The sequence below is a fragment of the Dromiciops gliroides genome, chromosome 5, assembly GCF_019393635.1.
Source record: "Dromiciops gliroides isolate mDroGli1 chromosome 5, mDroGli1.pri, whole genome shotgun sequence".
Taxonomy (NCBI): Eukaryota; Metazoa; Chordata; class Mammalia; order Microbiotheria; family Microbiotheriidae; genus Dromiciops; species Dromiciops gliroides.
The window spans coordinates 92,186,084-92,212,201 of record NC_057865.1 but is presented as its reverse complement, the minus strand read 5'-3'; the positions used below and the strand labels follow the sequence as shown (position 1 = coordinate 92,212,201).

General features: G+C 36.0%; 1 protein-coding gene across 13 annotated transcripts in view; it reads right to left on the bottom strand.

Moving 5' to 3' along the window:
• Positions 1-811: 811 nt before the first annotated feature.
• The window catches only part of PRKAG2 (protein kinase AMP-activated non-catalytic subunit gamma 2), a 492,650-nt gene continuing 467,343 nt past the window's right edge, over positions 812-26,118 (bottom strand). For 12 of the 13 annotated variants that reach the window (XM_043966985.1, XM_043966987.1, XM_043966984.1 and 9 more), the window contains 7 exons: positions 25,340-25,394; positions 23,882-24,008; positions 20,982-21,147; positions 20,107-20,144; positions 18,874-19,020; positions 12,419-12,512; positions 812-4,572 (listed from right to left, as the gene is read on the bottom strand). In XM_043966985.1, coding sequence (XP_043822920.1) covers positions 4,541-4,572; positions 12,419-12,512; positions 18,874-19,020; positions 20,107-20,144; positions 20,982-21,147; positions 23,882-24,008; positions 25,340-25,394 — 659 coding nt within the window. In that variant the 3' untranslated portion in view covers positions 812-4,540. Of the gene's footprint in view, positions 4,573-12,418; positions 12,513-13,240; positions 13,295-18,873; positions 19,021-20,106; positions 20,145-20,981; positions 21,148-23,881; positions 24,009-25,339; positions 25,395-26,118 lie in introns of all 13 variants that reach the window. The other variant, XR_006353276.1, reaches the window with a different exon arrangement.

The window sequence follows — 26,118 nt, the reverse complement described above, 5'->3', positions numbered from 1 at the left end:
GCTAGTGCTGAGGCAGGAAGTGTATCCCTAAGAAAGAGCCCTGGGCACTCCATATTGGTTATGATAAGGCCTGCTAAGTTTTTCATTGAATGTTCCACTCTGGTGTAATTTCTGAGACTTCCATGTTTTGTTTTGTTTTAAAAACCTCTAATTTCAGATGAAAAGCTTCCTGGGAAAGTAATTCTGTGTAGCTGGTACCAATTCACTAGGAAGTCCTAACTTCTATCATCACATTATCTCTAATAATTCTTTCTTCAACAACGTTTAGCATTTACAGTGGGAACCTAAGGAAAAATCTGAGGTATCTTTGAAATATATTACCTTTTGAGAGAAAGTGAAAAGTATTTTGGATAGGAAATGGACCTAGACTTTGTAAAATATCATCAGGCCTACAAGAAGAATATCCTTCATTTAATAGGTGACTGGTATATGACTTCTGCCTACAAAAAGTTTCTAAGTGGAGTTACAAGGTCCAAGGCTGATACTCTTCCACACTTCCTTTTTCTCAGCAGCACCTAGGGAGAACCCTTTTACTATTTATATCATACCTTTTAAAGGCCTTCTGAAGTCCTCTTCTATTTACTGAGATCTCCTCTCTAGGAGCCTAGATACCTTCTGTGAGTTCCATTTAATACATTTGTTCACATTTATTAATCCAAACAAGCCTTACCATAATTTTAACTCATTCCACTTTATTAGTGAATATTTGTACAACATAATTTTGAAGCAGTTATCACAATAACGGGGCCATCAAAAGAGAAAAAAATTAATATACTGTTTTGTGCAAGAAAAGAAATGACATAACCAAGAATAAAGTATGAACATCCTTTATTAAAGGGAACTATGTTATCACTTTACTACGCAAAAGAAAAAACTTCAAGGGATTTTTTTTTTAAAAGTATGCTGTGTAAATACAAGTCTACTTTGTTTAAAAATCAGCAAACTGAACTCTTGCAATGTAATCTTGTGTGGAAAAAAAAAACAATCTTTGTGTCTGTTTTATAGTATTTCATGAAGGCAAAAATATTGTAGAGTGGAATTTGCTGTTTTCCAGAGATTTCCCAAAGGATTTGGCTGCAGATGGAAATTTTCTCCTAAGAGTGTGTCCATACTACAGGGAAAGATTTGTCTCTATATAGAAATGCATAGGGTAGAAATCCTGTGAAAGTACTCAGAGAACAGGAAAGCACATAAGGGGTTATGACCCTATGAACCCAGAGGGTTCATCACTGACCTGTTCCCACAATGACTCCATTGCCTTTAGAGGCTATCTGATAGCTTTCTCCCTCCAAGGATAAGTGCATTTTTTTAGCTGAGTAGTTAGGGTGCAACGTCATTCCCCAGAGACTGCCGAGCGATTTCTGTATTGAAAGCCATGGTTTGTATGTGTCCCTATATTGTTATTTCAGGAACATTTTGATTTGATGTGTATTATCAAAACCATTATTAACACACTGAAGTTTATCACACAGACTTCTATAGCAGGAAGGAACCTAAGAGGTTATCTAGGACAACTTCCTCACTTTATAGATGGGAAAACTGAGGCTCAGAGAGGAAACACAAGTTTTACAAGTTAGAAAGGGTACAAGACACAGGAGTAATCTGATCTTTGTTTGGCATAGGATTCAATGCCCATTTCTTTATGCTCTGTTGCTAAAGGCAATGGTGAGAACTTTTATTTTTGACTAAGTGCGTCATCTTTCTGGGTTGGTAACAAGAACTTGGGTGACCCTCTCTGTAGCCCTGCTTCACTAGGGAACTACAACACTTGACTTCCAGCTGCTCTCTCTAGGCCTGCCTTTATGGAGTGACTAAGAATGTATTTAATACACACAGAACTTTTTTGCACAAGTCTTCAAAAATATGTACTTTAAGACCCTAGACCAGGGGCTTTTTAGCCTGGGGTCTATGAATTTGTTAAGAAAATATTTTAATAACTGAATTTCAATAGAATTGGTTTCCTTTGTAAACCTATTTTATTTTATGCATTTAAAAACATGATTCTGAGGAGGGGTCCATAGACTTCATCAGACTGTCAAAAGGATCTATGACACACAAAAAGCTTATGAATCCCTGTCCTAGTTGCTTAAGAAAGGTGGTGATGACAGAATAAAAAAAATAAAAACCCGGAAGCAACTATTGTTTGTAACATACAATCATAATTTTAGCTATGTTAAGTACATAGGGCTATACATAAACCAAAATAACTCAAAACACTATTGGCGGAGGGGGGGAGACACAGATATTTATGAGCTCATCCATCTTACTTCCAGAGATGCACAGGTAAACAATATGAATAAAATGCCTTGTCCTTACACTTTTTATGTGGCATACCTTACTACTCTTGGAGAAAGAAAGCAGTAGCTAATTCATAATATGGACCTTAATGCTGCCCCCCCTCCAAAAAAATGTGCTTCACTTTAAAAACAATTCTGAATAACTTCTGCAAATCTTCATTATACTTTTACATGAACCTGCCATTCTCTTAACTACTAGATCTTATGACTACTTTAAACATAGAGAAGATAGAAGCCCTCTGCTGAATGCGATGTGCATGTGAAAGGTAAGGAATGTTCAGATGGCTCTGGCTGCTGTTTTTTGATGTGAAGACTCTTCCCTACTTCAGCAGCAGTGGGAAATCACCATCAGCTGTTTCCTAAAGAACAAGAACTAGAGGCTCTGAGCAATATCAATTTAGGGGCATGAGGTGGTGGGGGGGAGAGGGGCACTTGTAATGCTGTCACAGGAGTAAATCTGGATTAAGGCACTGTCCAGGCTTCAAGACGATGTTGTTAAGTGTCAGCTTCCTAGCTTTCTTGCTTCCTCCCTCCTTCCAAAAAGTAAAGCTAATAAAAAACCCCATAGTTCTACCATTTCTCATTGAAGGAAAGTCAACATTTAAATGATGGACCATACAGCCTCTGCCCGATTGTACAAACAAAAATGTTATTTTTCACAAAGCGTGGCATGGGTATTTTGTGATCCACAAGTTGAATAAGTGATGCAGCTGCTCTGCAGCCTAAATAGCTACGATTATTTTCCAAAGCGTTAATGCATAGGTGAAAACAAACATGCACACATGTGCACAGACAGACACAAACTGGGAACAGAGACACAAATAGAAGATTTGCTCTACTAAGAAAAGAAAAACTGGCACCTTATTACAAGAAAATGTTCTTGGCAATTTTAAATGAAATATAATCATGTTTTATAATGGGAAGGTAAAGAAACTAAGAATTAAGCAATCAATAAAAAAGTTCTTTTGATGGAGGGGGTGAGGACAAAAGTATTCATTCGGCTTTAAATGGAGATAGATATTTGAGTGAAAAAAGGCATGTAGAATCTTATTCAATACATGCAGAAATACGTGATATTTTTTAAGAACTCCTCTAACAAAATGAAAGATAGTAGGACTTGTTTTAATTTCTTCAATCTGCAAAGGAAATCTACAATTATATAGTCTCAACATTTTCAGAGCATTTACATTAGGCAATGTTCCTCTCTCCTTGCAACTATATGACAATACTGTATATGCCACAATAAAATTTACAAAAAAAAAAAAGTTGTATCAGCAGTCATACAAACGTCATGATTTTACATTGCAATACACAAGAAAAAATAGACATTTCTCTGGCACTTCATTTCCTCGATAACCGCTGCCTATTTACAATACAGTACAGAGTAATTAGGTTTCAATGCATGCTTTTAGAAACTTTTAACTTTTTAAGTCTAATAAAGGCTATTCAAGAAGCCATATCCTCTTCAGGTCCAAACAAATAACGAGAAATCTGCCATGTTTTTGTATAACAATCAACAGTTTATTAATGGATATGGTGAAGTTTTAACTATCCACCAAAAGATGTGTAAAAAATTGCCATGAAAGTAAAAATAAATAAAGCTGTTTTTAAAATCGGTCTTGTTTTACATCTTAGTCCAGAATGCGACATTTAAACACAAAACTCGTTAAAGTTTTAAAGTAAATCTATTTATATTCAAAGTACAGCTTTAATGACAAATCTAATGACAACTTAAACTGATTTGGTAATAGGTTCAAAGACTTTCACATTCAAACACAGTTTTCTCTTCACACAAATACTTTCTCCAACAGTGATGGGCAACAGTGATGACATATTGCTGTATTCTGACATAAGGCACTAGGTTAGGAATATGCCATACACTCACCTTATGTCACATTTACCTGTTACTTAGCTATCAATGAGCTCTTTCAGTTGCAAAAAGTGATAGAATTTCAGGATGTAGTACAAATTTAAAGGATGATAGCATATTAAATCTTTCAGAAAAGGTCTGGAGATATATATTTTAATATGACAATCTTTAAACCTATCAAGCTCTCTCTGTCATGCTTAGTTTAGACATCACTGGGGAAAATAAGATTCATTACCCAACACTCTATCCTGATCGACATTCTCATAACCATTACTCTCTTCTATTGCAGTCAGTGTTCGTGAGGCAAAAACTTGACCCAGAAACTTTGTTCATGTTCTCCTACATTCACTCAAGGCTTCTATGTTCACCGTGGTCATTCTGCTTCACTTTCCTTTTGTTTGGCACCTGTTATTATACAGGGAAAATGCGTTTTATGGTGTTGTATGAACATCAATGATGACTTGACTCTCTTAAGTAATGTGAACACACACATTTATTTACATCACTTCTAGCATCCCAGGCACCCAGGCTCAAACCTTGGCACTCTCTCTGTCTCCCTTCTCTCTCTCAACCCCCATATTCCATGATCTTGTAAGTCCTTTTTGTGCTTCTGCAGTATCTTTCACATCCATCTGCTTCTATATATTCCCCACTGACCACGCTCCCATTGCCTTTCATCTGGAATGTTTCAAATAGCCTCCAAAATGGCCTCTCTGCAAGATTAAGCTTCCTTAAGCATAGCTCTGGTCATGTCAATCCCTGCTCAAAAACTTTCAGTGGCTCCCCCTCCCACCAAATATTGAACTAACTGCTAAACCTGATATTCAAGGCCTTCCATGATTTGGGTCTAGCCTCCCTTTCAAAATTGATTCCCCATCCATTTTTGTAAAATAAAACTTTATGTTTTCTTTTGTTTAGTTTTGCTTTCATGGTTTTCTCTATTTGGAAGGATGTCTCTCACTCATGCCCCTGTTAACTTCAGCTTCATCTATCTAATTCTCTTTTTTGAGAGCATTTCAAAATTGTCTCCTTGCTGTAACTTTTTTTGATCCCTCCAACTGAAGGTAATGTTTACCTCTTTTGAATTGCCAGAGGACTCTGTATTCATTTACTGTACTTTCACATCCTATCTGGCATCATAATTATATATTTAAATTAGTTATATGTAACATGTATCACATGTGTATATAAAATACAGTCCTGATTTTCAGAAAAGGAAAAAGTGGTATCTTCAAACTATAGGCTAGTAAACTAGACTTTGGTTCCTAGAAAAATTAAAGAACATATTATAAAGGGATGGTTTCTAACCATTTAGAAAGGGAAGCAGTTATATGTAAGTATAAGTATAGGTTCTTTAAGAACAAATTATATCTAATAACCCTGTCAAAATGGGACTTAAGTGAGGTTAGCTAGTAGATAATGCCATAGACACAGTATTCATGTATTTCGGCAAAATATTTGACAAAAATATCTTATAACATCTTTGTGAACAAGATGGAGAAGTGTGATATAGATAATATTATAGGTTGGTGGATTTAGAACTGTTCACATGACTGGATCCAAAGATTAGTCATTCAAAGTTTGCTGTTATGCTGTTGGGGGATCTCTAGTAGAATGCCCTCGGGATCTGTCCTTTGCACTGAGATATTCTAGCCTGTGAAGATCTTTTTGGATCTTGACTCTGTCACGCAATGAAATAGGCATTTTTCCTACCTTTGTTTCACCTGAAAATTTGGCAAACATGCTACTTGTGCCTTTATCAAGTCATTGATTAAAAAAAATGTTGACCATCCCAGGGAAAATCCTTAATGAAATAATGATTGGATTTAAGAGACAAAATTCTTCAGCTAGGTTAAAAAATCAATTTCAGATATGATAGGGCACAGAAGCTAATCAACAGATCATGTGGAAAAGGCCTGAGGTTTTTAGTGGGTTGCAAGTTCAATATGAGACAGCATGTAACATGGTAGTTCAAAAAAGCCAATGCAACCTGTGCAACATAAATAGAAAAGTAGTGTCCAGAGCTGGAATGTGGGGAGGTAGTTGGTAATATTTCTGGTCTACTCTTCCCTAATCAAATCACAGCTATAACGTTGTGTTTGGTTAGAGGCTCCACATTGTAGAAAGAGCAATGAAACACTGGATTAAATCCAGAGAATGATGATGAAGGAAATCAGAGAACTTGAGACTGAATCATACAAAGAACAGGGGAAGAAACAGGGATGTTTAGAATGGAGAAAAGAAGATTTAGAGTGGGGAAACATGCTAGCCTACTTAAAGCATCTGAAAAACTGGAGTAGGATTTAAACTTATTTGATTTGGCCACAAAGAGAAGAATTAGGAACAGTGGGGAGCAGCATTGGGGCACATTTTGATTGGATGAAAGGAAAAACACTTCTGGATAATTAGATGACATTGTTTTTGTTTTTTCTTGTTTTGTGTGGGTTTTTTTTTTTTTGCAGGGCAATGACTTGCCCAAGGTCACACAGCTAGTTAGTGTAAAGTATCTGAGGCCAGATTTGAACTCAGGTCCTCCTGAATCCAGGGCCAGTGCTTTATCCACTGCACCACCTAGCTTCTCCCTGGATAATTAGAGCTGTCCAAAAGCAGGAGAGACAGCTCAAGGAGTTAAGAGGTTTCTTATCATTCAAGTAGAGATTTTTGGTGAGGCTATTGTAACGATTGGAATAACGCCACCTGCTGGATACTTACTGTAGAAGAGTTCTGCCCATGAAGGGAAGGTCTTTGAGGGCAAGACCAGGAGTCAGGAAGTGACGCGGGCTAGTGGGAGGAGGAAGGAAGAGACTGGCGCTGACTCTGGCTCTTTCCTTTGGACTCTGGTGGAGAGCGGAGCTAGAAATGTGCTCTCCTTTTAATAGCTAGGAATTTAGGCCTTTTTCTCTCTCTTTACCAAATTCTTATTCTCCTTAATAAATGCTTAAAAGTCTAACTCTTGCTAAAGCTTATAATTTATTGGCGACCACTCATTAGATATTTTAGACAGTTTAGCTAGAATTTTAGCCCTTAACAGATGGCTGACCACGAAGAGGAAAGCTAAACCTCACTTCTGATCTTCCGGTTGGGTAAGAAATTTCCCCTACCCTTTAAACTGCTAAGTACTGGCACACTGGCTGTGTTTTCCCTTTAAATTTTTTCGAATGGACCTTTTAAACTCCCTAATTACCCTATTTTTGATTTTAGTCTGTTTAACCAGACAAATGGGAGATAAGATCATGTTAATGCTTTGTTTTTGTGGATTTTCTATTTTTCTTTTTCTTTTTGTTAAAAGAGCCAGCAACTTACTCACACAAGGAAATATCTCTCCCTCTCCCAACCATGCTTTTTCAGAGAAACCTGAAGAGATTCCTGCAGCTTTTCCCAGTTCTAACACTAATTGTTGCTCTAATTTTGCATGCCTGGAGGCAATGACCCACCCTCTAGAAGCTTTTAATCCCCTAGCACCTGGAGGCAAAGTGGGGGAAGAGGAATCCAGGCCTGAGTTCAAAATCAAGTCTGATTCAAATTGCTCTGGTCCCTCCCCTCCTCTCCAGACCCCACCCTCTACTCCTCCCATGGCTAAGCCCATTGCTTCCCCTGCCTGGGAAGTCCAGAGATCTAATGCTCATGCGCAACTTTCTCTAACTACATTTGCAGCTTCAGGCTCAGCCCTTCCCCAGGCTGGCTGTGCTTCTGAGACAACCTTAGAAAACCCTTTAAATTCCAGATATACTCGTTTTGTTCATAATTTTGCTAACCTGCTTTTGTCTTTAATTAGTAATCTTATAAAGCATTTGTATGGTGAAAAGACTGACAGACAATATAGAGGGGTTAAAGAAGAAAAACTTAAGCTGAATAAGAATGACAACCATCAACATAGTTCAAGACTCTGCTTCTTTTGCCATGGAAGGGTATATATTTTAGAGAAATGTAGAAGTAAGCAGCAAGGTATTGATATGAGTGTTGGGGATTTTAGATATCGGAATCAAAAGTGTTCTGAATTCACTCAGAGTATTAATGTCAGTTCAGAGGTTACATAGGATTTCTATGCTATTACACCTACATTTTGAAATTAATGGTATGGGTTTATTTTCATAGAGATTTTCATGCTTTTGAGATTGTGTTTTATACTTAGTTTTTAAAACAAGGAGAATATTTGTAAAAGCTTTTTATAGTCATGTGATCAAGTTTATATTTTATAATACTCTTATTGATATTAAGTTCATATTCATTTAGATTTCCTTAGTTTGAATTTCACTGTATTTTATTGTTCCATGTGTATTTTCTTCTATTCATTTGTCTATCTAATTTTGAAACATTGCAAGATGGTTTTGATTTTATTATACAATGTTAATTCTAGGAGTATTGTGCTCCCATATTCTGAGTTGTTTGTTTTTGTTATTTTTTCTCAACTGATTATTTGATCAAACTCTTTAAAGCATTTCCCTGGCAAATTGTTTGCCATGGCAAGTGTAAATTGATTCTACAAGTATTATTTTTGATAAGCATATTCCAAAAAAAAAAAAAAAAAGAGGGGAACATTTGTAAAAGTTTTCTTTTAAAAAAAAAGTTTTCTTTGAGATTCTGTTGTGCTTTAACTTGTATTTAAATATGTTCTGATTTTTCACAAAAGTAATTGTATACTAAGTAAAAAAAAGGTATTATTTGAAATTGTTGCATAATTATATATTATATTCTGAGTCAAGATGTATTCACATTTTTTGCAATCATTTATTATCCTCAATTTTTAAATCCATATGAGACTTGGATTATGGGAACTTATCATTTAAGACATTAATTGCCTTTATTCTGAGTTATCAGATGCCAGTTGGCCAAGATGCCATCCAATCACAAGAGGAATACATGCAAGAGCAGACACTGAACTGTCACATGAGGGGAGACATGCATGAAGTCAAGGTATGGCCAAGGGAACGGCTTTTGACAAATGTTGAGGTTGGATTCTCTTGGTTTAATATTTTATTTTATTTTTCCCCACAATATTGTACAGATGGCTGGAAGTATTGATCCCACCCATCTCACTTCTACACCTGGCTTCTATGCTCCCTCCTATATGCCTGATGCCATGGACCATCTCAATCCCATGCATCTGATTAAGTCTGACTCAGTTTCTTCCAATATGTTTGGTGGCATGGACATATATTCCATCCACCTATTTTAAGCCTAGCATACTGCATGGGCAGTACATATTGCTCAAGTGTGGGAATGCTCATATCCCATCATTTCTCTGTTCTTTTATGGTAACCCCCATAATTATCTCAGGTGTCATGATAAATACAGTGTTGAATTTGGCCTTGACACCTGTTACCAATTATATTAGATTTTCTAATTTCTCATAATGGCATGAGGATAATTAGGCAGATGATGCAAAAAGTGATGAAACAAAGATAAAAATTATTTTTAAAAATTAATATCGCAGCAATTGTCTTCTCAATTACTCTCCATGAGGGGGGACTATAATAATAATATAATTTTAAAGAATGGTTCAATTTTTGTTTTATTGTATGTTTCACGTGTTAACAACTAAGATTCTGTATTCCCTTAGACATGTTTTTGAGAACTTTCATTGTTTGATTTGATTATTGACAAAGCTATTTTAAAGTTGTGTTAAGCTCAATTTTGTAGGAAATTTTCCTGGCTGATTACCAGCATCCACACATCAACCCCTAAAAAGACTTCTATTCCACAACTACACCTAGAGGACATCTGAGAAAAGACTTTCAGAGACTTTAAATGAACAGTTTTGATTTGTTGTTTTTGTTTTTTTTTTCTCTTTCTGTTATAATATACACCATCTGTAACATGTATTCTCTGCAGAGGCCCTCCCTTTGCAAGACTAATGTCAAAGCGTCGGTTCATGAGGACAAAAAAAATCGCCCCTCTGGACAAAACTTTCCTCTCTTCCTTTTCTATATTGTTGTTCACATATTATTAGTTAGCAATAGTTATTATATTGTTTTTACTGTTCCGTCAAGGAAACATTTTGTTTCTTGAGGAACAACAGGGGGGACTGTAACGATTGGAATAACGCCACCTGCTGGATACTTACTGTAGAAGAGTTCTGCCCATGAAGCGAAGGTCTTTGAGGGCAAGACCAGGAGTCAGGAAGTGACGCGGGCTAGTGGGAGGAGGAAGGAAGAGACTGGCGCTGACTCTGGCTCTTTCCTTTGGACTCTGGTGGAGAGCGGAGCTAGAAATGTGCTCTCCCTTTAATAGCTAGGAATTTAGGCCTTTTTCTCTCTCTTTACCAAATTCTTATTCTCCTTAATAAATGCTTAAAAGTCTAACTCTTGCTAAAGCTTATAATTTATTGGCGACCACTCATTAGATATTTTAGACAGTTTAGCTAGAATTTTAGCCCTTAACACTATAAAGGTGCTATTCCATTGTATAACACCTTCTGGCAAAAAACTTTACTTCTTAAAAGCACCTTGACAAATAATTTCTCTTCCCTGCCCTACTTCTGAACATTCTGTTTAAAATTAAAAAGGAAACTTGGCTAGCCTATATGAGCAACCCTATGGTGGAGGGGTAGGTTGGAATGTTGTGTATTTTGGCGAAAAGCATGAAATTTACACAGAATTATAAATTTTGTACTTCTCCTTTCAATTCGACAGACCTTAATTGTTTACCATGTGTCAGCATGCTGTACATTTGCCATATCAAATACTATCTCAGATGAGCATAGTGCTTGATACTCTTCAAAAGATTTATAACCATGATTACCACCAAAGGGTATGCCAGTTCAGCATAGGCAATGCACAACTTACAAGTGGTTCTTACTCTCTAAATTAATTTCAAGTAGAGCGTTATGAACATGGAACTTGTTTTCCTATAGAAATGTTATACATAATGGTTTCCAGTGAAGTCTATAAAAGCCTAATTAATCCATAATGTACCTAAAATAATAATGTTAATGATACTATTTTACCTTTTCTTAAACACTTTTCAAAACACTGTTTCTTAAAGAAAAATACCTTCAAGGTCCATCTATTGGCACATGATTCCCCTTGGTTTTGAGTGCTACCAGATGGGAAGGATAGTAAATAATTCCAGGTAAAAATCACTAACTGATTAACTTTCTACCTTTCTGGGTCATTTACTCTCCAGTAACAAACCTGGCAACAAAAAGGCAGCTGCCTCCACTAGGAATAGGTCTTTAGATTTGGGGCTCCTTTGCCATCCATTTGCATATAAGGGTTGTTAATAATTAGGAGTCTAAAGTCACTGTACTGAATTTACTACCGACTTGCTAACAAATGGTAAACAATGCTATAAAAGTATATAGAAACCCTTGACCTCTATGAAGTTGTTGTCATGTTACTTTTTTTGTTTTTTTGTTTTGGTTTTTTTTACAATTATGACTAATGGGGACATACTGTAGGGTCTTAGAATTATTTTTAGTTTGATACAGGAGTGGAGAAAGTGAGGGAAAGAAAGATCTGGTGGTCTTTGACTCCTAAAATCATTCTTCTGCTTTTAAATTTATGGGAACAAGACAAAACCAATTCTCTTCCAACACCTCCCTTTTGCTTGTTTGCTACTCCAGAAAAGGAGACTGATTTCTGAGATAAGTAATAATTATCTCTGGTCTGGTAGGTACCTTAAATTTTATTATGGAAAAAAATATTAGCATTTAAACATTCTGATTATATACCAAGTCATTTTTTTCTTGTAAAAAATAGGTTTGGTTTTTATGTTTTCTGACTAGTATTTATTCCTAAGTGAAATAAAACTAAAGACTTCATGGAAATAGTGAAAGTTTGTGCACATAGAGACCTGCGCTCTGAAAATTATGTTACAAGTATAGGACTTTGGACAAATCATTTCATCTTAGTCTCATTTGTAAAAATGGGGACAATGATACTTATACCACTCATGTCACGGGATTGTTGTAAGGGAAGTGTTTTGTAAACCTTTATCTGTTATGTAAAGGTGAGTTACTGTTAATGGGAATGAGTATGATGGTAGAACTGTTTTAGGCCACCTAGGAATTTCTGGGTATCAACACAACACTTGAAAATTTAAATTTCTTTATAAGTCTTTGCTTTACATTGTATAAAGTGTGGCACTCAAAAGAATGAGAAAACTGATAAAACTTGGGATCTTGTCAAAGTAAAGCAACAACTAATAGGTGGTTTGATTTATTTGCTACAACAATATGAGATCACCAGGGTATGCTACATTCAGTCATACCTGCAAACTTATGAGAAAGGGCAAAAGTCAGCATCTATACCTGCTGGTGTGAGTACCAGGGCTTGTAGAATGTCTGACAGTGAGATGATACCCACAATGCTATCTGCTTCATTTACTACCACCAGCCGATGAACCTGTAAACAAGAAAAAGAAAGGTTCGTGGGCTGGCACTTTATTTTTTATTTTTAAAATATGTAATAATGAAAAGAAATTCATTAGTCCAGTGCAGTCTGGTAAACACATTCCCACCAACTCAGAGGAACACAGCTCACAGAACAAGAAAGAGTTTCATGTTTAAGGGTATTGCTGATTGATTACTTGAATTATTTGTAAGAAAATTAGCCAGGAGTATGTGGTTAACATTTATATTTGAGATTCCTTGAAACTCCAAAGGAGATATACATTATAACTTAATACACAGAACAAAGAAGATAAAGTTATCTTTCTTTGAAATGCAGGTATTCTATTAATTTCCATGAAGTGGTATCTTGCTTCAGCAATATACCCCTTTACATAGGAAAGAAATAGTAAATAATAAAATCAAATACCATAGATTATTTAATTTTACATTGCCTTTCTGTCAAGAAACTCACTGAGAATAAGTTCTCTGATATTTATTCTTTAGATGTTTGATTAACCATTAGGAAGTGAAATGGTTTACATTGGCCTCCATTTTTATGTCTTAAGAAAACAAACAATAACAACAAAAAACTATCTAAAATCTTTCTCCTGGTTCTAGATAATATTTTGAAGTGCTACTTAAAATAAAGAAATCCTTACCAATGAGGACAGGAGTACAAAACACTAACTCTCTTCTGACTCAAAGAACTGTTAAGACTTTAGGACTGAGGTAACTACATACCAGTCAGGGTACCTTAGAGATCCTCTTCTCTTGTATTTGAACAGTCATACCCACCTGATACAAAATGGGGAACACAGGAAAGAGATAGAAAGAAAAAGGGGGAAATTCTTTTTTTTATATATTTTTCTCCAATAATGTGATATTGGTGATGCTTTTGATATAATAGTTTCTTTTTGGGGGTGGCAAAATATACTTAATCACTTGGTCATCTTTCTCATGCCAAATACCATAAAATTTCTCTTAAGTTCATCTTAAAAGTAAGAAGTCAGGTTAAACTAAAGCTTTTCAACAACCTTTTGAAAGGACAGAAGTGATCTAAGAAGACTTTAAATTGTCTCCCCATAGTAGACTATTTGAGGATTCCATAATGATTATTTAAAGCAACTATCCTTTTGAATAAGCTTAAGAGTCCTAAGTAAGTGTCCCAGTTAGATAATTTATTATGTCACTAGTTAAAGTTGACTGCAAAATAGATTTCCTATTTTCATCCATTTCATCCAAGCTAGGAATTTTCCATGTTCATAATATTAGATTCACACGTATTCAATATTCACAGATTGGCCAGATATTCAATCTTAATATAGACATCTAAGAATATAAGTTACTCAGTTGAAATGTAGTATTTCAAATTGTGGAAATCAAGCAACTCGATGAGAAATTAAATTACTGTTGCAAAGTTACTTTTTCTAGCTCATCAACAAAGTGAAGAAAAGGTTTTAAAGCAGTAAAAGACAAGGTTGTTAATTTTAGGCAAAAATTCAATTTTTAAAAGTAAGTTTTATTAAGATATCTTATCCTGGTGAATTTTATCTTGCAGAAAGTTTAGAAGTCCCCAAAACAAATCATCAATTGAAGAACAATATGCTTAATATAGGTTCCTGGCCAGGGAACAAGGGCTAGTAAAAATACATTTTCCTAGTCTTGCAAATCTTATCAAAAAAGACTTCAAACTGAAAAGGAAAGAAAAATGGAAAAAAAAATGTCTGTGAATGTATTCATCAAGCTAGATACCATGGAGATTAGCAACAATGTAGTAAGACAAAGAGTGGTAGAGATACCCAGAAATACCCAGTATATAAAAACACCAAAAGAGGAGCCAGGGGCCCCAGATGTACAGGTAACAATGCGAACTAAAGATCTTAATGCAATTGATGAGCAAATTTGCCCTAGTAAGTGGGATGAGACCCATAACTAGAAGACAGTTACAGAAAAGCACCTGCCATTCCAAAAAAACCAGAACTGTGAGGTGGAGGGGGAGAGCAAAAAGAATATTATATATTAAAGAGATCTACTTGTGAAAAAATCCAGCAGTCAGAGCTGGAAAAGCACACTAGAGAGAGCATTTCGGTGAAGATCAAGACGGGGAAACCAAAGTGATATTGTCATCAGTGTGTACCACCACCTGGGCAGAAAGAGGAACTACATGCATTTGGGAAACAGATCAAAGGGCCGGCATAGAGGCATCTTTAATCACCTGGACACCTGCCAGAGCTTCTGACCAAAACAGAAGAGTGAATAATTCCTTAACTGGCCTTGCTGATATTTTCATACTTCAAAAGATAAAGGAACCAATAAGGGCAAATCAGGAGAAACTGGTTGCTACAGTGATAATGATGATAATCTTGTGGAAAACTGACAATTCCATCACATGATTTGTAATAGAGAGAGAGAAAAGTTAGAGATATATAGTCTGATATTTTGGGAGAGATTTCAAAACATTCAAAGAAAGGAAAGGTAGAATCCCAAGGATAAAAATTCATGAGGAAAAAAGTAACTATTTAAAGAGAACAATATGGGGGCAGCTAGGTGGTGCAGTGGATAGAGCACCAGCCCTGGAGTCAGGAGTACCTGAGTTCAAATCCAGCCTCAGACACTTAACACTTACTAGCGGTGTGACCCTGGACAAGTCACTTAACCCCAACTGCTCCACTTAAAAAAAATAAAGATAACAATATGGATGCACAAGAAATTCAACTACCAAATTAGATTTTTAAAAATTAAATCCCCCCCCCCCCGCCCTGGCAATTATCAAGCATTTCTCTTTTCTCACCAACCTAGATTTTAAAGATGTAGAGAAGATGGAAAAAGTTAGCTAAGGATAAATATAAAAACATAGCATGACAGGAGTGGTTAAAACTCAGAATGTTTCAGTTGAAACTAGAAAAATGAAGGACATTCAGAAAGGAGCTGCTATTGCTTAGTTAGGATGGATGGAATGATAAGGGACAAGGAAGGACAGATAGAACACCTCATCTCTTATTTTGCTTATGTTTTCTCTAACAAAGAGAGTTTATGCCCAAGAGAAGGAGGAAGATAAAAAGAGTTGCTAGCAACCCTTGATGCTCTCAAGTCATGTGACCCAGATGAACTACATTCTAGGGCAGTGAAGGGACTGGCTGAAGTTGATTCTTGAGTAAAGCGACCTTTGAAAGCCCCTGGAGAAATGTATAGGTTCCTCAGAACCGGGGAAAGGTAATTGATAATTCAATTTTCAAAAAAAAGGGAAGATGATAGAATCTGCAAAGTAAAGACTTGACTCTAATTCCTGGCAAATTTTGGAAATGTATTAAAGGGAACAACATCTAGAAAAGAAGCAGGGTTTACAAAGTGCTAGCATGGCTTCGACAGGAACAAGTCATGTCAATATAATGTCCTTTATTGCAGGATTACTCAACTCGTAGATCAGGGAAATATTGCAGATCCAATTTACCTAGATCTTAAGCAAAGCATTTAAAACAGTTTTTTATGCTACCTTTGTGGACAAGACAAAGACTCTAGACTAAACAATAGCACAAGTAGGTTGAATGGGCAGACCCAAAGAATGGTCATGAACATTATTATCTATTCCCATGGAGAGCTCCAGGGATCTGTGCTTGGCTCTGTGCTGTGTAACACTTTATCAGAGATAAAGATACTGACGACATGTTTATCAGATTTACAAATGACTCAAAGCTGAGAGGAACAGCCAACACACTCAGTAACAGAGAGCTTGGTATAATTGTTAAAGCACTCCACCTGGAGTCTCAGACATTGGTTCAAATCTTGTCTCAGAGGCTTACTAGCTAAGGAAGTGAAGCAGGTTGTTTAACCTCCCTAAGCTTGTTTCGTCATTTATAAGATGAGGATAATAATAGCCCTTAATATAGGAAAAGCATTTTGCAATCCTTAAAATGTCATATTAATGTAACCTATTACTGAGTCAAAATTCAAAAAGATCTTGATGGGATAGAATATTGGGATAAATCTAGTAAGAGTAAATTGAATATGAAATATACAAAGTTTTATACAGGAGCTCAGAAAATAACTTCAGAAGTATAAATACAGGGGGAGGTTTGCATAGACAGTTGGTCTGAAAAAGGTCCTGGGGTTTTAGTGGACTGCATGCTCCATAGGAGTCAATGGTGTGATCTGGAAGCCAAGAAAGCAGGTGGAATATACTGTCAATGCCTGGGAGGTGATAGTGCTACTGTCCTCCACCTTGGTAATGTCAGCTCTAGAATATCGTGTTCAGTTCTGGATACCACAATTTAGGATGGGCAATATTAAATTGGTTAAGAATGATCAGAACAGTGGAAGACCTTCAGTTCATGCCATAGGAGGATTGTTTGGAGAAACAGAGGACATTTAATATTAATGAAGAAACTTATGGGGGTGGGAGGTGGACGTAAGGGAGATAGCAATGTCTTTAAGAATCTGAAGGGCTGCCATACAGAAGAGAAGATGGATTTATTTTGCTGGGCAGTAGAGGACAGAACTAGGAGTGACAGGTGGAAGTTGTAAAGAGAAAAATGGAGCCTGAATGTCAGGAAACACTTCCAAATGATCTGAGGGGTTCAAACATGGGTTGGGCTGCCTGCACAGCGATGGGCTACCTCACACTGGAAGTCCTTAAGAAAGACAAGATGACTACTTGTTGAGTGTTTTGCAGACATGGGTTATTGCTCTGGTAGAAATTGGCCTCGATGTTTTCTGAGGTCCCTTCCAACTGAGAATCTGTGAATGAGCTACTGTTCTTACAAACAGCTAGGGGTGCCATATTCTTTTCAGTTTAATGCCAAGATCTCTGAGGACATTAATGAAAATTAAGATATAACCCTAGTCAGTTGAAAATTAATGGAAAGTAACTTTGGGCACTGGGTTCAAGTTGACAAAGGAAAATATCACATACCATTTATCATTACATACATTAAGTAAGATGAACTTAAGACCATGAAAATACTTCAAACTAAGAAAATTTGGATTGAGTGTATTGAAGACATGCAAGTGCTTGGTACACAGTAAGTTCATAAAATTCATGTTCATTCATTTGTTAATTCATGAAAATTATTAAGTGTACTGGATGGATTTCTAGACAGATTGTAAAAGACTCCTGAAAGATATGATTGAGCTTGGTCTAAAGCATAAATTCTGTTTCATTTTTAGGGATGGATTTAAAAAGTTAACTTCATGTAAAGCTATTGGTATGAAAAATAATTAGCTACTTTTCCATTTGGAAGTTAGTCTTATTTTTTGTGGTGATGGAGGGCATTTTCAGTGAGATACAAAAGCAGACTAAACAGCATACTATGTCATTTATTATGATTTATTTTGTCTAATTCATGGATTGTTACAGATTGTTACAGATACCCCTAAAGGGTGATAAGAAGGTCTTATCTCTCCAGTGCTATACTTTAAGAATATTTTAGGGGGCAGCTAGGTGGCACAGTGGATAAAGCACTGGCCCTAGATTCATGAGGACCTGAGTTCAAATCCAGCCTCAGACACTTGACACTTACTTAGCTGTGTGACCCTGGGCAAGTCACTTAACCCTCACTGCCCTGCCCCCCCCTCCCAAAATAAAAGTAAAAAAAAAATTAGAATTATGGAATTCTGATACACTAAAACATAATTTCTTCTCAGGTTTGGCATGAAAAGAGTGGTGTTTTGAAAGTCACATAAGTGAAAGAAAATCCAAAAGGTTCTCTAGATTCCTAGGCGATTGCTGAGTGTCACGGAATTTCTAAATTGCAGGAGTGTATACTACACCACGTTAAGAGGTGAAGAAACTAGCGGGAATGCAGAAAATGATTAGGTCCTTCTTTTTTTTTTTTTTTCTTTTTTTAGTGAGGCAATCGGGGTTAAGTGACTTGCCCAAGGTCACACAGCTAGTAAGTGTTAAGTGTCTGAGGGCAGATCTGAACTCAGGTACTCCTGACTCCAGGGCTGGTGCTTTATCCACTGCGACACCTAGCTGCCCCGGTCCTTCTTTACTTAGTGAATGCCATATGCATTAAAGCTCTCTACCACTGGAGGTTTCTGAACAGAATTTGAATGGTTACTTGTTGGGCATTTATGTTTTAGGTCGCAGCTAGATTCAAAGTTATCTTCCAATTCTGAGATTTTATGTCTTGTAATTTTTAAATATCACGATGCAATATATATATGTGCTGTAACTATTTTCCTCAAAGACTGTGAAAATAATCTTTTAAATATTTTGGATCAATTGTGTTATGAGAAGAAAAAAGGCCTGTCTCAAACTGACTTTCAAGGTTACCTCCTGTACTCTGGGATGGAAGTACTACTTAGTATCGCCTCCTGCCTTCTGACCTAAAGTGGGGAAAAAGGCCTTACAGAAAGAGACGAAGTGATCTCACCTCAGCTTTTACTATCCTATCCACGATGGTCTCCAGTGTTTCCAGCTTGCTGCACTTCACAACACCTTCAAAATATTGGGAGCGGTGCTGAAGGGCTTGCGTCACTGTGATATCTAAGTTATTATATGTTTTTTCAGCAGCAAGGTTCTATAATAAAGCAATTAAGGCAGTCAAATCCTTTGATTTCAAATCACTCTAACGGTAAAAATTAGTAACTTTAAAAGACCAAACTACACGTGCAACAGCTTTTTGATGATGAAACACCACAGCAGAACAAAATGTTTCTACCATTTTAGAATACAGCCAAAATGATCATTACTGCTTGGCTGTGATCAGTAATAACTAAAGAATATATGATTTTGTGCCCTATACTGATGCAACTCTGTGCCCCCTACTCCCAAATTAATGTTTCTTCTTACTCTGAAGGAGCAGAACCTTTCTGGCATCTGGACTGGGGGAGCAGTTGGTTATACATACGATTAACTAGCTAGAAGGCTGTGATAGGGCTAAAGAGCCGCAAGATCATCCATCTGCCTAGGAATATTTTAACTGTTCTAAGGATCCTGTTTTACATTGTGGAGGGCTTGGGGAACCACATCCAGTCAACAATAATGCTAAGGGCAGGAGGGAATTCCCAGAGACCCAAATGACCTTAGAAGCTTCTAATGAATTCTAGAGAGCTCCTAGCAAAGCAAGACTAAAATTTTAGTGCTGAGAGTACACAGGGATGGGGAGAAATTTGCCTATAACCACCTTGGGGTTTCCTAGACTAACTGAGAATAAAGTACCTGGAGGTGGTTCCCTGATCAGCTCTGGTCTTTAAGGCTCACCCTGGTTTGAATCCACATCAATGAAGACTTGTCTCAGAGTTTAGCCAGAAAGCCTGACAGCTACCAAACCGCTAAGGTATGTTCGACAACCTTCTGTTGGTTAACCAGAGCCAACAGTGCAACTGAAAATGGTGTCCCATTATAGCATCTCATGGAATATATATATGCCAGTCCCCCTTTCTCATAAAGGATAAAAAGAAAGAATGCAAAGGATGCATAGAGAAATGGATTATCAAACATAAACATGAGTTCTAAACAAATAGACTTTAATATTATTACATTTAATAAAATTGGCTGTTTTCATTTAGAAAAGAAGTAAATATCAAAAAACAAATTAGTGACTAGATAAGGTTTTAAAATGCATTCTACATATGAGTTGTGATAAAATTAAAAAAATACTTACTATTACATCAAATTTGGAATAAATATCTACAACTTTTCCTAGAAATAAAAATATACATTAGAAAAAATATCTTAGAAACAAATCAGAAGGTCATTTTCTTAATAATCAATATGATATTCAAAATAGGATCAACTAGGAATAAAACATTAAATATATTTAAATGGTCATGAAATTACGCATTCTAATAGAGAATGTAGAAATAAAGGAGCTAATATGATCATTTTCCTGGTTTTACTTTTAACACACATAAATCTGATTTTCAGTTTAATTCAATTTACTTAAACATTTATTTAATACCCATAAGGCAGCAAAGTCATGGGGGTAGTAGACAGAAAATTATGGAATCATTTAGACCTGGGTTCAAGGTTCTTTTCTGACATGTACAAGTTGTAAGACCTTGATTGGGCAAGTCAATTTAACCTCTCAGGACCCTGGAAAACATTTTAAGACTACAAGTTAAGCAGCTGTCAATCTATTTTGGTAGAGGACATTTCTTCATTGCAATTCCATATGCCAATGAAATTACATGCCCAAAAGAACCGCCCCCCCCCAAACTCCTTATGTATAAAACTCTGCGCTAGGCTATGGGTATACAAATAGAAAAATTAAATAGATTCTGCCCTCAAAGAGCTTACATTCCACTGTGAGGAATGTAATATGCACACAAATACAATGTAATATGAGAAGGGATTGAGCATCTCTCATTTGATATTTGACAGATTTCATGCTCTACATATATTTAATAAATCTTTCTTTGTTGTACTAAGAGTACATAGGGATACTTTGAACTAAGTGGCCAAAAATTAAACATTTGGTTTCCAATTGCAGATAATAAAGTTTTTTCTATTCACATTACCATGGTTAAATGTACAAACCTGACTCATCCACAACAGGCAAAGCTGATATCCGTCTTTCTACAAATATATTCAAGGCTTTAATGATAGGAGTGTCTGGATGTATAAAGGCAATGTTGTGGTATGTTCCTATTCCAAGTTCATCTAGGTTCTGTTTCATGAAGGCAGGCTTTGGCATCTCAGACACCTAGACAGGAAGATAAATGTAGAGGCTCTAGCAAACCAAAATTGGCCTTTGTGTTCAAATGCCCAGATATGAGTGAAAAAGTAGGTATAAGCAAATTGAAGTTAGTCTTTTCTAACAATCTAACTGGAAGTCTGAATTAACATGAAAAAAATTACATGTAAAAATTCTATTTTTATTCAAATTTATATTAAGAAATTAAGTAATGATACTTGGTATTGTTACATTTTTATAAAATACTGAATAAAATCAGATGTTTAATATTGCGTTCTCCCTCTCTCTTAGTTAAATAAAGGTGGGTGGGAGAAGGAAGCAACAGGTGAAATTAAGACCTGTTGGCCACCAATTTTCCTTTGTGGCTAAGAATTTACTCTATTTTTGTCCTGCTGTCACGTCAGCATCAAATATTATTTAGTAAGGGCCCACATACCTACTACTCAAAGCATCTGTTGGTGGCTATTCTAGGCATAAATGAAATTAATCTTCATACCACTCCACCTCTATACCCTGAATTCTCTTCTGCATGCTATTAGCTTTTGTCCATTAGAAAACATGGATGAACTAGTTGCCTTGGAGAATAGAACAGGACATAAAAAATAACTTTTCTTTCAAGGTGGGCTATTTTTAAAGGGATAATAGGAGGAGGGAGAAATCAGAAGAGAAAGGCCTAGGGGTATTTTTGACTATAATAAAATAAGGTCTACTGTTTCAAAAATCCACCTTTTAGAAAGGGTACAGTTGATTCCATCCTCCTGGTGTACCTTATAATTATCAGGAAAAGATGAACAATTAGAAGAAACAAAATGTTCAAGTCAAAGAGTTCATCAATATTCAAAGCATGAGAATCCTAGAAATTTAGAGAAAAAAGAAAGACCTATTAGGTCATCTAGTCCAACTCAGTATAGGAATTGTTCCCTATGTTATATGTTACCTTAGGCTTTTTTGGGTAAATATCTGAAGGAGTAATATCATCTAAAGAAAATTATCTCATATTTTGTAAAGATGAGGCTCAAAATGTTTCATTAGATTTCCATTTTCTTTTTTTTTTTTTTTGTATTTTGTCTAACTGCTAACTTTAATTCTAAAACCACGATTACTAATTACCAAGTTGGCCCAAATATAAGGCAGTATAAGTATTTCATGTAAAATGACTTTTAAACCTTGATTTGCTCCTTTCACAGTGCTACTGCTCCCAAAGCACCTTATAACTTTGGGCTTCAACTACTAAGCTCTACTGTGTTCTTCAGAACATGACAGAAAAAAGCCTGCTTATCAGGAGAGAGGCACACTCTCTTAGGAATATTGAGTCTACTTTCCCTGTATAATTTTTTAAAAATATCACATTTCTTTATTAAGCCTAATGTTCTTCAAATCTCTCTAATCCCTCCCACTTTCCTTTTTAGCATCCATTTAAATATGAAAAGCAGAATTTGCAAACTGAGCTCTTAGTCAAGTCATGGCAAAAGTCAAGGCAGGTTTTGGTCACAAGCTTGGTTTGAAACACAAGCAAATCAAAAAGGCTCCAAGGGAAAAAGGGTGAAAAAGCACAGGCCTTGGAGTCAGAAGATGAGCTCAAGTTGTAGAGCTTTATATAAGGGTGAATCTGGGCAAACCATTTAAGCTCTCTGACCTTCAGGGTCCTCAATATGTAAAAGGGGCACATATTTGCACTACTTGCCTCACATGGATGTGAGAAAAGAGCTTTGTGAACAGACAAGTTTTACTTAAGTGAGATTGATTATCATTATGAACAGTAACAAAATGCCTTTTACAGCAGTTCTCTCAAGCACTAAGCCTCCAACCCTAATGGTAACTGATAACCAGAAAGGTCCTGGGGAGAGAGAGGGGTTTTGGCTGCTTCCCCTCACCCTGACCTGATGGACTTTTTTCCTACAATGGAGCTGAGGTGAAAAAGGATAGAAAACCAGTTCTGAAGTAGATTAATATCTCCTGACTTAGATTAGCTCTTCTGAAACACCATGGAGACTGCCATTATTTCTGCTTAACATATGACTTATATTTTCAAATTTAATGATAGGTTTTCCAAAAAATTACTCATAACTAGTCAAGCTCCCGGTTTATTTCTGTGCTTTTCTTGGGATTGCTAACCAAATGGCCAGTTAGTGATAATTGTGAGGGAGGTTAGTACTGGGCAATGTCTCTGGAATTGAGATCATCTCATTTCAAAGGCCACTGAATGTAGCCCACAGAAAATACAGCCCTAAATTTGGACCAAGATGACATTTTATTTCCTAAAAGTTTTGCTCTCTTTGGATTTCTCTGTTTCCATTCCGCTTTAAAAAGAAACTCTGGCTAGAATGTCTTTCTGTATGGATATTTCTAAAAACACAGCCTCACAGAGCACTATAAAACACTGCATAATCAGCTTACTTTTCCCATATATTAATACTTCCATGTCCTTAAAGAAACTGGTTTTTTCAAGTCTCTTCTGTTTCTCTACATATTTTGTATGAGGGAGAGGAAAATATTTCAAATTAGATGGAGAATTATACATACGATCATACTTGCAAGAGGAAAGGCTCCACTGCTTATTGGCAAGAAATCTGAGCGTATGGAGTAAGTTTTTACAGCGAGGTGAAAAACTGAAGTTTAGAAATGAAGATTTCAAAACTAACAGTTTACTTTATTAATGGTGAGTGGTTTTATTTACTTGAAGTCAATTAGTTGAAGCAAATGCAACTAATTATGTCTTATAGAAATACTAAAAGCTACTTACAAATAGCTGAAGAAACTTGAGTATTCTTTTGTGGGTAAGTATATAAAGTGCGTTCCCACTGACAGGGTCGATTACTGGCAATCTGTGGATTTTATTTTTGATCAATGAGTTTACAGCATCGAAGAGACTGTGGAAAAACCATCAAAGCTATTAGCAGATTCTGATGGTGGAGAAATCACAAGACTTTTGGAGCATCACTGAAAGAGAAGCATTCCCAATGCTTATCACAGTAATAAAAATACAAATCGATTTTAAACAGGTTTTGAAAAATTTTTATACTGAGGGAGAAGATCACAGCAAATCCACTTGTTTATATCTATCTCATGGAACCCAAGTATTGATAGTACTTGATTTTTCACAGGGCATGTTAATAAATCTCAGATGCAAGCAAAGAAAGAGGAATCATGGAAATTCAACCATCTATAGGGAAGCCAGTACAAGGAATTTCTAAAGTTAGTCCATAATTTCATCTGAAAATGACTAAGTGTGTATACTTGCACACAAGATAGTAAAGGAACAGGTGTTTGGGATTAATGAGTTAATGGTTTCAACTCTGACCTGGTAGGAACCTGGGCATACCCTGTATGTATAGGCCTCATATTCAACTCTGCCTTTCTTTCTTTTCTTTTTTTTTTTTTTAGTGAGGCAATTGGGGTCAAGTGACTTGCCCAGGGTCACACAGCTAGTAAGTGTTAAGTGTCTGAGGCCAGATTTGAACTCAGGTACTCCTGACTCCAGGGCTGGTGCTCTATCCACTGTGCCACCTAGCTGCCCCCAACTCTGCCTTTCTTAAGGCTGCCTATAAGAAAGCCAGTGAGTGTACCTCTTTACTCAGATTTATAAACACAATCATTCCCGAGAATGTTACATGAAGAGCAGCTTGTTCTTTTGTTCATTTCTGAATTGACAGCTTCACAACTACAGGTTTCCTCGACCATCACTAAGCCTTTGGGGCAGCAAAAGCTGATGTCCTTAAAACATGGAAGGGACTATCTAACCATGCTCTGGTGCCTCCTCTTTGTCAAACTGGACAGCAGCCCTAAGTTTACTCACTTTTATCATTTCAATTTGGCTAGTGACATGCCTTTAGAATTTAATGGTGGGTTTTATATGACAGTAAATCTATCATTCTACTAAATTTTTTTTCTCTGATATATTTGACAATTTTGTTAAATATTTCCCAATTACATTTAAAATGTTTTTAACGTTTATTTCTAAGATTTTTGGGTTCCAAATTCCCTCCCTCCCTTGTCCTCCCCTACTCCTTGAAAAGGCAAGCAATATGATATTAATTATACATATGAATTCATACAAAACATATTTCCATATTATCCATGTTGCAAAAGAAAATGCAACAAAAATAGAGTGAAAAATGATGCTTCAATCTACACTCAGGCCTTACTGATAAAATTGATAAAACTGAATGAGCATTTTTTAAAAATTGAAAAATAAGCTTACCTTGCATCTGGGGATATATTCACTAAAGGTTTGAATGTTTCTTGTAAATAAAGTTCTGTAATTAGGAAAAGAAAATATGTAGTTATTAAGATGGTCTACACAGTTTATTATTAGCACATAAATTAAGCATCTCTGTAAATTCATGGACTAAAATTAAAAGTATGAATAGCTTCAATCAAAGAAACACAACTCATTCAAAGTTTCTGTATTAATTATATTTATATACTATTAAAAAAACCTTCTAGATTCTGCTTTGGTGAGTTACTTTTAAAGGAAAATGAAATATTTAAGTAAACAATACCACAATAGACTCTAAAAATATGGAACTAAGATCAAATAATATGATAAAGAGTCATACCAGCAGAGGTCAGTAGAACTCCATAAAGTAATATCTTGGGGGCGGAAATTACTGCACTAAAAATTTGTAGGCTAAAAGCATCAAATTTTAGACCAAATTCAGTAATAGAAAACATCAAAGTAGCAAAGTATTTTGCTGTACTAGACTTTTGTTTTACTTAATATTATTCAAAATGAGTGGCCATGGGCTGGGCCTTGAGATTTTTTTCCTACCACAATTTTTCACTGTGATATCTCTTATAATAGGTTTTCCTCCTAAATCCAAAATTCTATATACTGGAATTTAGTATATAGAGACTTTGTCTTAGGGCTTAAATTATAAAAGTACCAAAACAATCCAGGTAAAGTGTCTTTCCAAATGATCAATGGTCCCTTAATGTCTTTTTCTCAGTTCTCATCCTTGACCTCTCTGGAACTTCTGA